The sequence below is a fragment of the Pomacea canaliculata genome, linkage group LG4 (assembly GCF_003073045.1).
Source record: "Pomacea canaliculata isolate SZHN2017 linkage group LG4, ASM307304v1, whole genome shotgun sequence".
Taxonomy (NCBI): domain Eukaryota; kingdom Metazoa; phylum Mollusca; class Gastropoda; order Architaenioglossa; family Ampullariidae; genus Pomacea; species Pomacea canaliculata.
This window is the reverse complement of record NC_037593.1, coordinates 28,921,194-28,936,170: the sequence shown is the minus strand read 5'-3', so window position 1 is coordinate 28,936,170 and position 14,977 is coordinate 28,921,194. Positions and strand designations below refer to the sequence as shown.

Sequence of the window (14,977 nt, the reverse complement as noted above, 5' to 3'; positions counted from 1 at the left end):
AGTGTGTGACGCATGATGTTCTCCAGAAAAATGTTGAACAGTACAGATAATAGGTACGGCTACTGTCGTGTGCAAGAACGCTTCTATTTGGTTATCAAGAATTGTTGCGGTCCTTGAGATTTTATACAGAGCTTCCATGATTTGGACTATGCCTTCTTTGATGTTGAATCTTCACATCACGTGCAACATACCCTCTTGCCAGACTTTGCCAAAAGCCTCTTTAAAATTGACGAAGTCGTGATATAGGTCCTACTGTTGCCAAAGATCATTATTCTATCCGGAAGCGTCCCACTGATGCTAAATGTATTTTTCTATCAGGAAGCTGCAGTTTAAGATCTGCTGTTCTGCTCCTGCCTGCTCTGAAACCAACCTGTTTTTCTGTTAATGGTTCATCACATCAGCAGTGGTACTGATACGAGTTGATATTAACATGACTTTGCTTAGTAGCCGACTAGACTTTTTGTTCTGTAATTCTGATACTATACGCTGCTTCCTTTTTAGAAAAGGGTATGACTAGGGACTGCGTCCATTCTTTGGACCATTTTTTGCATTTCCAGAGCCTTTGGCACAAAGCAGTGAAGGACTTTGTTAATTAATCCCCACCCTGCTTCAGCTTCTTAGCTGGGACGTTGTTAACGCCAGGTGACTTTTATCCTCCTCCTCTTTCGCCCTCTTCCCGTAGGACTGGTAGGTCTGCATGTTTACTAGTTTTGGTGTGGTTAATTACCCATGTCCTTGTTACAGTGCGATCGGCTGGCGAGTGGCCTGAAGAAGATCGCAGAGGCGGCGGAAATGCTAGAGGTGCTGAATGAGAAGCTGGCCGTGCAGAAGGTGGCAGTCACCGAGAAGACAGCTGCCTGCGAGACACTGCTGAATGAGATCATGCGTCGCACCAAAGAGGCCACGGAGAAAAAGTCTATCGCCGAAGCCGCCAGCAAGGCAATCGCAGAGCAAAGTGTCATCATCGCCAAGGAGAAGGTTGCACAGTCTACTTTGCTGTCTCTTTCTCGGAGTTTAGCTTATATCTGTCGCGACGTTCGCTGGAAAAGTGATAACAGTAGTTGGGGAGATCGTCAGAGTACGAAAGGTAGAGAAAGAGCAATTGAAAGAGAGGAATAAGAGGGAAAGAGAAAGAGGAAAGGAATGAGAGGGTAAGAAAGAGTTCGAGAGGTGAAGAAGAGAGAGGTACAGGTTTTTGTCAAAATAGACATAGGTTATATTCAAGAGGTTTTTTTTTATTTAGCACAACTACCTGTTTGCGTCCGCTGCAAATGGGTGAGTGAAAGTTTTTACGGTATCTGGGAAGGATTATTACAACTGATATTAATGGAAACAACTGTGTGTGAAAATGCGTATGTGTGCGTGTGTGTGTGTGTGTGTGTGTGTGTGTGTGTGTGTTTTGTATATGTGTGGGCTTTGCTGTTGTGTGACATCTGGTGATAGAGAGAAGCAGAGGATGCCCTGATGGAAGCCATGCCGGCCTTGGAGGCTGCGCGCCTGGCGCTGGATGACCTCGACAAGTCTGACGTGACGGAAATTAGGTGTGATATATGCTTGGTAGTAATAACATGCTTTACAGGCTCCTCCTTCTCATAATCCTTTTCTCTATTCCACCTATTCTCGCTCTTTCTTCGCCAGACATTTCGATGCCCTTTCTTCTCTGGCTCTAACCCTCCCTACTCTTCCACCCACTATTCGTGCAAAATCGGTTTCATGGTACTCTCTCAACTCATATCCAAGGTATGCCCAACTCAGAAGAGTTGCAATGCCTTTACGTTCTTGACCCAGATAACAAAAATTCAGGGAACTGTTAAGACATTTTAACACTGTCATTGTGGTCCGCTTTCACCCTCGTGCGTTTTAGTGTTTGTAATGTGGTGGTCGCTCTGTAGGTCATTTGCCAAGCCACCCAAGGCCGTGCAGACCGTCTGCGAGTGCATCGTTATCATCCGCGGCTCCAAGGACGTATCATGGAAAACGGCGAAGGGAATGATGTCCGACCCCAACTTCTTGCGATTGCTAAAGGAAATGGACTGCGACGCCATCGGCTCGAAACAGATCTCGTCTGTCAAATGTAGGCATAGTTTCTATTCTCGGAGTGAGTGTGTATTCTGAAAAAACAAGAAACTGCTGGAAGGAAACAATTTCACGAGAAGTCATGTTATGGTTCACAATTTGAGTGATGCGGGCCATAGTATCTGAAAATAAAATAATAAATTCAATTGAACGTACCTAACGGAACTGATAAAATAAACTGATCTGTTAGAAGCGAAACGTGGACTAGAATGAAAAGACAACAATGCAGAATACAATGGCTGTTCTGTGCTTTTGTGTTTGTGCGTGCGCCTGGTGTAGCCATGCTGAAGGACATGAACATGACTTTGGATGACATGAAGAGCATCAGCCGGGCGGGGGCAGGGCTGCTCAAGTTCGTGGAGGCTGTTATCGGCTACTGTGCGGTGGCGCGAGAAATCAAGCCCAAGAGGGAAATGGTCAGCCCTCCACCTTTGTCATCGCTGCCATAGGCTACGAAGCGCACACACACATTCACGTCAAATCACAACTCTCTCGAGAAATAATGCAGTCATGGAATCACTCTGTTTCTCTCTCACTCACTCGGTAATCATACAAAACACCCAGCAAGTGAGCTTGGATTAAAGCCAGTTGACGCGCCTCATACCCGTCTCTTAGGCACTTCTGTTGTTTATTCGACAAAACAGATTTAATGAGTTAAAAAGATAAGGTAAAACAAATAATGTTCATTCGGAATAATGATCAGCCAAGATAGCTAAGAGTCGACTCCTATGTTTCGTGTTTTCAATATCACCTGGTATAAACGTCCCACCTGTGTTCAAAGAGAGAGAGAAAAGGTGCGGATTCACTGTCTGGTCTGCCAAGAGTTCTTTTTCTTGCTACAGTACTTGCACACAAACGAAGAGTCATTGTGACGCATGTTAGGTGGCCATCCAGACCCTTACTAAACAGTCACATGATGAAAGCGGAATCTAAAACTTTGCACAGGTATCGGTCCTCATTCTTCTTCGTTTTTCGACGTGCAGGTGGCGAGACTGGAGCGCACGTTCTACGAAGCCAAAACGCAGCTGGAAAAGGTGACCCAGGAGATCCTTAATCTGGAGGCCGAGCTGCAGGAACTAAACAGGAAGTACGAGGAGGCCATGAACGAGCGGAGAGCGCTGGAGGAAGAGGCCGCCATCATGGAGCGGCGCCTAATCGCCGCCGACAAACTCATCTCGGGTCTCGGCTCCGAGAACGTACGGTAGGCGGCGCTCGCATCACTCTTTTTTCCTCCATGGAGGACATTTTTCCCCCTCTGGAAGAGCTGCTTATATCAATTGCTGAGTATGAGGCCATATTTTCTCTTTATTTCATAGTAATGGTATAAGCAACAACAACCGTAGTTCTAGTATTAGTAGAAAAGGCCGCGATTGTAATTAGTTTTGGCGCGTGGGTGTTGCCTCGTTTTAAGGAAATGGCTTTTAATTTGCGCCATGTCTTGTGAATATTCTTAAAGTCATGAAGTGTACAATTTCGACGACACTGTATGCCATTCACTTGCATGGTATTTCAAGGTCGGTGGATGGCGCAGATATTGACCTAATCCAGTCACAAAGCTGACTAGTAAGACCTCAAACGAGACGTTAATTTTTTTACAAACCGCGTCACACACGGTATTCACGCGCATTCAAACAACACACAAGACAACGATCTGTCAATGGGCTTCTCGTCTTACTTTACTAACATAGCCCGCTGGGCGCTGGTACTTATGCCCACTTTAGGCGGATAGCCGTCAACAGGTCGTACACAAATGGAAAACAAAAATAGAGAGTACCACGAAGAGTACAAATACACAAACTTTTCTCTGCTGCCTCAATACACAAAAAACCACATCTCTCCCTCTCACTCGTCAAAACATCTATAATACATTGGTAACTGATCAGTCCTATAACGGAGGTCGGAGCACCAACCTGGAACCTGGTCCAGAGTACAAAGGGTCTCCCTGATAAAGAATATGAATACACTTACGTTACTGTTTGCCAGAGTCACTTCAGCAGCATCAAAATGTCCGACGTATCTCGGCGTCAGGAACACCCAGTCCGTCCACGGCGAGCGTGCAGGTACACCGACACACTCCCGCAACACACTAATACACACTCCAAGCTGCTACGTATTCCCCCAGGATATCCGTATCTGGCGCTCACACAATGCTACACCAGAAATACACACTCTAAGCTGCTACGTATTCCGAACACTGGGTCCCGGAATATCACTCCTAGACGTCGGCGGACTGCACTCCGCTCTGGACGTCAGCTCAAAATGAAGGAGGCATAGGAAGGCTCTTGGGCCTTGCCGCTGTTAGAGACTTCTCTTGAAAACCACGTCCACTTTGGTGGGTCCCCTCTCGAAGTTCCTGTAACTCGGTGATTTATTTAATCTAAAAAATTTATAACTTAACCTATCAGATACTACCATAACGTCAAAAGAATATATTTACTGTTAGAAATTAAGTCACCACGAGATTAATTTAGAAATGCTACTTATATTTAAACTGTAACAAATATTTAATCTGTTACCTTGTCTAGGCAAGGAACTTAATTTCACCGATTCCCCGATTCTATAATCCAGACATTCAGTACGACCGACCGTCTAGGCGGTGGCGTTGGGAATGCTCTATCCCAGTTCACTCCGCCTGAGTGCGAGGTGAACACTACTCACTGCCGGCACGGGCACTGTCACACGCTCCACAAAAAAAAACAAAAACAAACCACTGGAGGCACGGACTGGTCCGTGACAAACTAGGCTACTGAATCCGTGAAACGACTCTTTACAAAATACGAGGTTTCATACTTTTGAAGATCTATAAAGCTATCCGGCATATTTCTTTTAGAAACACATCTTCTTTACTTGATTTTTTCGGTGCGATAGTGATTTTCACGGTTGTCTCTTTAAATAATTTACAGTTTCAGTTCCCTTTTAGAATAATGTTAAGTTCGGAAAGTATTCGTTATCTGGTGCTTGTTAATGTTCATAGAGCCCACTAAACTGCTATTGCATTATTTTAAAATAAAGTCGGGGGTTAGTGGTTGTAATGGAGAGGATGGCGATCCTTTGTGATCATTGCTCTGTATGTGCAGATGGACCATTGACCTGGAAGAGCTGAAGAAGTCGCGGGTCCGACTACTTGGCGATTGTCTAGTCGGGTCTGCGTTCTTGTCCTATGTGGGGGTGTTCAGCTGGGAGTTCCGTAACGACCTAGTCTACGAGGAGTGGATCAGTGACCTTCGCACACGGGGCGTACCGCTCACCGACCCGTACCGACTGGATAATCTTCTCACCAACGAGGTGGAAATCAGCCGGTGCGTGTATAGTATGGATGAATACGTGGGTTGGCGGGTACTACAGCTGTTATGTGACTAGTTCTCTTCTAGTTTCCTACTTTTTGTGATAATCGAGCACCTCTGAACGTTGAACCCTTGGAGAAACAAATCGACCGGCCTATCAAGAGAAGGAAGCAAATGAATTGTGATAATAATCTCATAATTCATCATAGAGCCTTATTTGGTGAGACTAACAGCATGTTCATAAAATAACAATTGGGCATCAAGAAAACTTGTTGGAAGAAGAATTACAACTTTTCCTTTTTCTTTCAAAATAGTTTGAGATAATATCAAATTACATCTGCTAATTTATAGTGTTTACAGAATACCCTACAAACATATGCCCTCGCTCACACTCTGTGTGTGCTTTTTTGGAGTGCAGATGGGGTTCAGAAGGGCTGCCTCCTGATGAACTGTCCATTCAGAACGGCATCCTGACCATGCAGGCGTCCCGTTTTCCCCTGTGTATTGATCCGCAGCAACAAGCCCTTAAGTGGATTAAGAGCAGGGAAGAGAAAAACAACCTGAAGGTAATCCTTTGGGCACATGGTTATCAGACACCTCGGGGCTAGTTATGCGAGGTGGAACCATTAAGGGGTCCTGCAGTAGGAGTTAGGCTGATAATTAATAGATTCCCTCTTGATACGCGCCATAGCTCTAGATGCAAAGTATCTCCCAGAGGAGTAAATTATACCCGACACTTGATGTAATTCTTGTTCACATTAACGGGCCTTGCGCTTATATTCACGAAGGATGTTTACCAAGTCGGTAAGCCACCATGACACACTCGAAAAAATAATACAACTTCTTTACAATAACCTTCATGATAATGCACAGAATTTACTTTGATGACCTTTTATAAAACGGCCTGTACGTGTAAGGTCAAGGGTCACCCATCCTTTTGGATGCATTTTCCTCCATGTTCCATGCTTTGCTTCTGGAATAGTCTTTGTAGCCAGACGTATGTGTACAGATGAAGTTAGAATCATCAATGACGTTTTTTATTGACACATGTTTCTGCTGACAGGTGTGCACGTTTAACGACGCCGACTTTTTGAAACAGCTGGAGATGTCTATTAAGTATGGTTTTCCGTTTCTCTTTCAAGACGTCGATGAGTACATAGACCCTGTTATCGATAACGTGCTGGAGAAGAACGTGAAATGTACGTCATCATTTTAATCTTCCTCCTCCTTGTCATCATCATCATCATCATCGTCGTCGTCGTCATCGTCATCATCATCATCATCATCATCATCATCAGCGGAAGGCATATCGCTCTATCCTAGTGCAGAGGTACTGCTAGAAGCTGGTGGCAGAATCTGTCTTCGAAAATGTTTTGATGAATATTTTCAGTATTCTTTTATTTTAATTTTTTTCTGGCTTATCACTCGGACCTTCCTGATCATATGAAGATGACACCTTGTCCTACAGGTGAGCAAGGGCGGCAGTTCGTAGTGCTGGGAGACAAAGAGGTGGACTTTGACCCCAACTTCCGACTGTATCTCAACACAAAGCTGGCCAACCCTAAATATGGTCCCAATGTCTTTGGAAAGGCCATGGTCATAAATTATACAGTTACCCTGAAGGTGAGCCTGAAGATCCGCAACCCAACTTCACACGTGTAATGATGTTTGGTCTGGAGGGACATTGTGACACAGAAAGCAGTTATGATCCCAGAGGCATGCTTGGAAGCTCAGGTTCATGTCTGTGCAAAGCTGTGAAGTATGTGTGAATTATTGTGCTAACATTGTGAACCTGTTTCAGGGCCTTGAGGATCAGCTGCTGAGTGTCATTGTAGGCCATGAGCGCAAGGAGCTGGAAGAACAGCGCATGTCCTTGATCCAGGAAACCAGGCAAGTTACGAGCTAGTGATAACCAAAAAATTATATTGGAATTACAAACTATTGTCGTGAAACTATTGGAATACGAATTGACTAAAAGCATTTCCTTTCTTTCATTCATTTCTTTGGTGTTATTCCAGACGTGGACTGTTATAATTTGTCAGTTTTTGTCTAGATAGTCATAGTTTGCTATCATCCTCCTGACGCCTCCTTTGTTGACATGGTAGCCTATGACATGGTAGCCTATGTTGTTCTATTCGTTCAGTGAAAACAAAAAGCTTCTGAAGGATCTGGAGGACTCGTTACTGCGAGAGTTGGCTAACTCCCAGGGCAACATGCTGGACAATGTAGATCTGGTGTCCACTCTAGAGGAGACCAAGACTAAAGCTTCAGATGTAAATTCTTATGAATCGACTCTATGTAGTGTTTGTCAGAATAAACTGAACTTTCTTTAAGCTATTTAGAAAGCTTAATCCCTCTAAAAATGAATAGTGCACAGATTTGTTTAACTAAATGAGTCATTGGTGTACACAGATATAACCTGAGTTATTGCGACGGCTGTTAAAGATCCAGGTGTGTTTTTTTCTAATGACTGAGTAAAGATCCGTGCAAAATACTATTACAAAATCGGGGGAATATCCTTCTTCCGTTCTCCAAATACAAGCCACAAACGTAACCATGCACAGAAACTAGTTATGTGGTGTTTTACCTACAGATGCATATAATTAATACATGGTCACAGCTCTCCCATTGGATGTAACCATGATAGCACACACATTTCTATGTACAACCCTAATGTTTGTGTTATTGCCCTCTTTCTGTGCATGTTGGTGTTTTGGGGCCTTAACCTCAAGAACGAAAGTAAGAAAGATTAAACGAATAATTGCACCACTCTAGACCTTTCATTGGGAAAAAACTTAGTTCATGTAGCTTAGAAGTTATCTATTGGATCCAAAACTATGTTCAGGTATCAGAGAAGTTAGCTCTTGGAGCCAAAACGGCCGTCGACATTGAGAAACTGCGCGATGGTTATCGCCCTGCTGCCAAGCGAGGCGCCATCTTGTTCTTTGTGCTAGCGGAGATGTCCACCGTAAACAGCATGTACCAGTACTCCTTGGCCTCATACCTTGACGTCTTCCGCTATTCCCTCCGCAAGTCCTTGCCGGACTCCATCCTAAAAAAGCGTCTGAAAAACATCCAAGACACGCTCACCTACAACGTGTACAGCTACGGCTGCACAGGTAAGGAGCTACAGTCACCATATGTATGGTGAGCGTCAGTGAATGTCCCCATGTTCGAGACACGTTATAACGTTGCTATCGTGAGTTTTTCTACCTTGTTTGCATTGTACAAAGCTATTTTTTTTTTTTTATAGAAAACGATTCCCTAAAGCTATATTCTTGCAATTGAGGAGAGTGCTTTGAATTAATGCTGCTGCTGAACGACGCCAATGGCGACCCGATGAAAAGCCAATCTCTGAAATATTTGATGTTTGGTTAGATAACGAGAAAATGTTATGAGCCCTCAAAAAATGGGACTGTTGATGAACCATTAGTCGTATTTAGGGGCAGATATCCTTTGAAATAATACATTCCCAGCGAGCCAGGTAAAGGGTATAAAAGTCTGGGTCTTCTGTGACATCACAACGCCTTATGTTTAGAGTTGCCAAATATACACGAGAAGAAGACCTAATCAGCCAAGAGAACAGAACCAGGGTGAAAGAGTTGTGTGAGACATAATCTCTGGGTTAGAAAATAGTGACAGTTTCTTCACTAGCTTTGGGCTGGGAGAGAAACTTCTTGCTAAGAGGCTTACTTTGATGGGGATCATTCGCAAAACCAGAAAAAAAAGATTCCGCGTGCTCTTACAGAAACAAAAGGGAGGCATTTTCATGATCATGGGATGCTGGCTTCTTATTGCTCAAAGAAAGGCAAGGTAGTACTTTTATTACCTCTCGTGATTAACCGGATATTGCCAACACCACGGTAGAGAAAAAGCCTTAGTTGATTTTAGACTACAACAAAGGAAGAGATTAATACATCATGTGATATGTGTGATCGAGAGACACATGCGAAAAGAGTTTGAAACTATAATTATTGAATTGTTGGCTAACTAATAGCTAAGCTAATATTTAATCATATGATGATTACATGACAGGTATCTTCGAGGAACACAAGCTGCTGTTCTCCCTGCAGATCACCATCAAGCTGGAGCAGGATCTCGGTAACCTGACTCAGGAACAGCTCGAATTTTTCATCAAGGTGAAAAGGACGACTGGCACAAAGTATTGTTGCTGCCGTGCGTGCGATAAAATATTTCGTGGTAACAGGCTTAAAACATTGCTGTAGCAATATCAGAATATCAATGTAGCAGAAGCGCGTAATTTGGGGAATAGGCATGATGCGTGCAAAAATCTGGCCGTTCTTCTTTAACTGTGTCTGAAACAAGACAACCTGCTGGTTTGGCAAGATGCAGCTCTTGGCTGTTAACTAGCTGGCTGTTTAACATGGGTAGCCGGTTAAAATGCCATGTTTTAGCTGACCTTGACATTCCAAGCACATGGATTTTGGTTGCTCGTGGAAAAATGCAGGGAATTCCTTAGAATATTGCACAGTGTGCTATTGAGTAGTCAAAGCAGAAGACCAAAGGTTGTTGTGGACAAGTTGAAGGGCTACAAACCTTCATGGATATAAGAATGTCCGGTCCTTGACGGACGAATGTCAGGTCCTTGGCGGACGATATATTCATTTTCTTGACAGTAGATGCGATTTTTCCTTGTGCGGACAGCACCGCTGCACGTAAAGACTGAAGGCTGCCAGTGACTGTTTCAGGGCAATATGGCACTTGAGAAAAGCAGCCGCCGCAAACCGTTTTCATGGTTTCCGGAAGAGGGCTGGGAAGACTGCATACGCTTGGCCACTGAGTACCCAGCCAATTTTGGCAGTTTGCTGGAAGACATCGAACGAAATGAACGGGAATGGAAGACTGTGAGTGACTGGAGATTTTACTGATTCTAATTTCCTTTACTTACGCAATGTGTGATCACAAGAAGAAAGAATATTATTGGAGAAACACAGTAATCCCTCACAAAGTCTATATACTGCACATACTGCAACAAAGCTATACCAACACAAGAAGACAAGAATGTAGTAAAATAAACTGGAGTACACACCTTCAGGATCTACCATGAACATTTACCTGCAGAAACTACTTCCCTAGTATCTGCAGCGATACCCTATACCACAACCACAGTATCACCTCGTGTATACACTGGTAGTCCCTCTCAACTCCACAGTGGTACGACCAAGAGACGCCGGAGTCAGAAGAGTGTCCCATGGGGTACAACAGCCGCATGTCCGACTTTGACCAGCTGATGCTGCTGCGCTGCTTCCGCGTGGACCGCATCTACCGCGCCGTGATGAACTACGTCACCAAGATAATGGGGGAGAGCTTCGTCACGCCGCCCATCGTCAGCTACGACCGCGTCTTCGACCAGACTACGCCCATGACTCCTATCGTCTTCATCCTCAGCCCAGGCTCTGACCCGGCTTCTGATCTTATGAAACTAGCCGAGCGCGTCGAGTTCGCCGCTAACAAGCTCAAGTTCCTCTCCATGGGGCAAGGCCAGGATACGGTCAGTGCGTGCTGGGATATTGTCACATGTTGAAGATTTTATTGCCTGCTCTGTAAATTTGTGGTTGTAGGTACACGCGTCTTATGTGTATCCCTTTCTGCACAAATTCTTTGACCCTATTTTCTGTGATGGGAAAAAGCGTTTTAAATAAACATTTGTTTTATTTGTTTGGGGTTTTGTTTCCTTATTTTGTTTTTATTTCGTTTGTTTGTGGGTTTTTTTTTGCCACAAGTAAAATCGTTATGTTGGAATATCTATTATTTAAATAGGGTTTTTTTGTTGTTGTTTTTCGCTGAATACTTTCTTAGAATATGTTCATCGAGTGACCTGTTATTATTCTTTTAATTTAGATGAAAAGAGCTGGAAATTATAGTTCTGAGCCCCTGCTAAACATGACAAGGAATATACATCGCTAGTGCTGACTCATTGCCGAACATTGGATGTGTAGGTTGCCATTCAGCTGCTGGAGGTGGCCATTTCCCGCGGCCAGTGGTTGATGCTGCAGAACTGCCACCTGCTGGTTCAGTGGCTGCGTGACCTGGAGAAGGTGCTAGAGAAGCTGGAGAGACCGCACCCCGACTTCCGCTTGTGGCTCACCACTGACCCCACGCCTAGCTTCCCGATAGGCATCCTGCAGCGCTCATTGAAAGTAAGTCGGATTTGTTCGTTCATTTGTTTGTTTTATATATTGATAAAATGTTTTAATAATTTAGCGCATCTCACTGCTGGTCAGCTATTTTCTCCGATAAATATGTATATTATATTGTTTGTGGTTTGATTCTATGTTTTAGGTGCGGAAGAGAATTCTGAACTACTTTGTGATACGACAGATTACCATTTTTTGTGATGCTCCGCTAATTGTCTGGCAATGACGTAGAATGATCGAGAGGTGCATAGCGATAAGTAGTTATAAATCTCTGCTACTAGTAAACGAATTGCGCAGAAAGTAAAGATCATCCATCCTTCTAATGCCAAAAATTCTTCTTAGCCGGCTACACAGTAGACAGCTCAACATACAACATTGACCGCATGAGTCAAAATCTAGCTCTTCCCTTCGGGAACAAATAATCTCCCGACCTCCAATGCTCTCACGAGAGTAAAAAAGAAGTCTTTAATACTGGAATGACTTGACTCTTGACCTCTTTCTGCAGGTGGTGACGGAACCCCCGAATGGCCTGAAGCTGAATTTGCGCAACACGTACCAGAAGACGCCGGTGACAGCGCTGCAGGAATGCAGCCACCAGAGCTTCGTCACGCTTGTCTTCGTCTTGGCCTTCTTCCACGCCGTAGTCCAGGAGCGGCGCAAGTACGGCAAGATTGGCTGGAACGTCACATACGCCTTCAGCGAGTCCGACTTCCGCGTGTGCATGCAGATTCTCAACGTTTACCTCACAAAAGCCCTGGAGCTCGGCGACGAGAGTATCCCGTGGGCCAGCCTCAAGTACCTTATCGGCGAGGTGGGAGGCTGTTCTGTGTTAGTCTGTTGTGGTTTCTTTTTTGGGCAGCGGTGGCTGTTGTTGTTGAGCAGTTTTGTGTGGCGTTACAATAATCATCATCATCATTATCAAACCATCCATCAACCATCCATCATCCATCCATCATCGCGCGCGCACACACACACACATGCGCATGTGTGCACTATGAAAAGGCACCGTCAAGGACAATTAAAAATGACAGCAAATCTGCAAACTGTTGTGGGTACAGGTGATGTACGGAGGTCGAGTCATCGACGACTTTGACCGCCGCATTCTCAAGACATACATGGAAGAGTACATGGGCGACTTCATCTTCGACACATTTCAGCCCTTCCACTTCTATAGGGATGATACCGTGGACTACAGCATTCCGCCGGAGAGTATTTACGAAGCGCACTTAGGTCAGTTTCTCTTGTTGGCAGACGTCGTCTCAACAACAACAACAACACCACCACCAACAACAACAGCAACCCTACTACTACTAATAATAATAATTGACAATATCTCCCATTATTCTAGTGTGATGTATGATTTAATAATAAGTCATAATAAGAATGAGTGAGCAAACCAAAGTGAAGAAAACATGTCTACAAAAAACTTCGTGAGGGGTTGGGTTTTCTTACTATAATGCCAGGGAAGGTAAGTTGTTCTTGTGTTCTATTCGTCGATGAGTTGAAATCGAGATATTTGAGACAAACGCGGTCATGGATTGCTTATTATACGACGTTGGCAATGTATAGCTTATATTCAATTATAAAACTAAAAGTGTTATACTATATATCTTGCATAAAAAACTGGCAGTATTCGATCCGGCAAACAGAAGCCTAAGCTATAAATAAATGCATTTTGAGAAGGACTAACAGATGTTTGGCTGAGGAGATAAAATACCCATTGGCTGTAGTTACAAAGCGAGGGTTAAAAACAAAACTCCAAAACCCGTAACTGTTGCTTTACCTCTGAGGCCATAGTGATAAACCAGTGGAGAAAAATGCCATGAACGCAAAGAAGCAATATCCGCGTCCCCTTGACAAACACTAAGCAAAAACATTGCCTTTAATATCCCCATTTTGCCCACTCCCTCCATCCCCCAGGGTAACGATTTATCCTCGCTTCATAACTACGGCCCCAGGTGTATATTTAACTTCGAGAAGCGCTAATCTTGCCCCTACTGTCACCCATCCAGAATACATAGAGACGCTGCCTCTGGCCAACAGCCCTGAGGTTTTTGGCCTGCACCCAAATGCCGAGATCGGGTATTACACTCAAGCAGCACGTGACATCTGGGCTCGCCTCGTGGACCTGCAGCCACAGAGCAGTGAGACGTCCACCGGTATCAGCCGTGAGGAGATCATCGACAAGGTGCAAAGCGCTGGCCATAACGAGGGCAGGGACATGCTCACTGCTGATTCGTTGCCCTCTTCTAGATTTCTGAGAATGTTTTTATGGGCACGGCATGGACGTAAGAAGTGACAAATAAATGGTTATATTATAAATAATAATCTAAGCGCATGCTTGCAGAACGACGCGCGCGCGTGCACACAGACACACACCCCAGGTGCGCGCTTCAAGTGGTGAGCTCATGACCTTCTTGTGCTGGGCAGATCGCCACTGACGTGCTGGGCAAACTACCGACCGAATTCGACGTTATCAAGATCCGCAAAGCCTTTGGCCTGGACGTGTCGCCCACTTCTGTGGTGCTGTTGCAGGAGCTGGAGCGCTTCAACAAGCTTATCAAGAAGATGGGGAGATCGCTGGCTACACTCAGACGGGTGAGTCGGCTGTCAGCTTTGCTGGAATTCACGTTGACACGCTTAAGGTCAGGTATAGCCAATCCCCCTCCCCTTAATTCACTCGCAGTGAACATGCGTAAAAACTTGTTTCACGGGTCTGGAAATGAAGTGAAGCCACAGATCGTTGCATAGGGGAAAAAAGCATTAGCATTCTCATAACAATGTTTTCAGAGTTTTCTAAGGCTCTTGTGTTTGGGTCTTAAACATATGTAGAAATGAGTGTTATTGTGTTCGTTAAGCTAGCTATATATAGATCTTTCTTTCTTTCTTTCTTTCTTTCTTTCTTTCTTTCTTTCTTTCTTTCTTTCTTTCTTTCTTTCTTTCTTTCTTTCTTTGTGAACAGTTGTAGGCTTTATGTCAACGTTTCTTTTAGCAAAGGCGCATAAATCCGGTCAGTAGCAAATAGAACCCTACAAATGTCAAAGGAAACTGGTGCACATTGACAAGTGTGTAATTATCGAGATTTATCTCAAAATATTAGTCCAGCTGTTATTCTGAACATTCTAACCTAAGCTATGAATTCCGTGCATACGTGCCTCAACGCATAAATGCGTGTAGAAATGTCTGTGCGTACATGTAATTGTGTGTGTGATCGTATATGCATATGCATTTGCGTACAGGCTCTTGCTGGAGAGGTGGGCATGAGTAGCGAGTTGGATGAAGTGGCACGCGCACTGTACAACGGCTCCATACCCGAAATGTGGCAGCGCCTTGCACCAGCCACCCTTAAATCACTGGGTAACTGGATGATCCACTTCCGCAAACGCTTTTTGCAGTACGACTACTGGGTGAGCTCTTCCATCCCCCCTTCCATCCACTAACCATTTCCCTTTTCCGCCA

At 44.3% G+C, this 14,977-nt stretch overlaps 1 protein-coding gene across 4 annotated transcripts in view; it reads left to right on the top strand.

Annotated features, from left to right (window-relative positions):
• LOC112562778 (dynein heavy chain 10, axonemal-like) overlaps window positions 1–14,977 on the top strand; it is a 61,556-nt gene that overhangs the window by 43,737 nt on the left and 2,842 nt on the right. For all 4 annotated transcript variants that reach the window (XM_025236255.1, XM_025236258.1, XM_025236257.1 and 1 more), the window contains 21 exons: window positions 745–978; window positions 1,444–1,541; window positions 1,893–2,074; window positions 2,356–2,492; window positions 3,060–3,277; window positions 5,154–5,375; window positions 5,779–5,926; window positions 6,424–6,559; window positions 6,829–6,983; window positions 7,162–7,250; window positions 7,504–7,633; window positions 8,206–8,479; window positions 9,396–9,499; window positions 10,070–10,225; window positions 10,534–10,872; window positions 11,321–11,521; window positions 12,024–12,329; window positions 12,577–12,748; window positions 13,531–13,706; window positions 13,949–14,116; window positions 14,758–14,925. In XM_025236255.1, coding sequence (XP_025092040.1) covers window positions 745–978; window positions 1,444–1,541; window positions 1,893–2,074; window positions 2,356–2,492; window positions 3,060–3,277; window positions 5,154–5,375; window positions 5,779–5,926; window positions 6,424–6,559; window positions 6,829–6,983; window positions 7,162–7,250; window positions 7,504–7,633; window positions 8,206–8,479; window positions 9,396–9,499; window positions 10,070–10,225; window positions 10,534–10,872; window positions 11,321–11,521; window positions 12,024–12,329; window positions 12,577–12,748; window positions 13,531–13,706; window positions 13,949–14,116; window positions 14,758–14,925 — 3,813 coding nt within the window. The remainder of the gene's footprint in view (window positions 1–744; window positions 979–1,443; window positions 1,542–1,892; window positions 2,075–2,355; window positions 2,493–3,059; window positions 3,278–5,153; window positions 5,376–5,778; window positions 5,927–6,423; window positions 6,560–6,828; window positions 6,984–7,161; window positions 7,251–7,503; window positions 7,634–8,205; window positions 8,480–9,395; window positions 9,500–10,069; window positions 10,226–10,533; window positions 10,873–11,320; window positions 11,522–12,023; window positions 12,330–12,576; window positions 12,749–13,530; window positions 13,707–13,948; window positions 14,117–14,757; window positions 14,926–14,977) is intronic.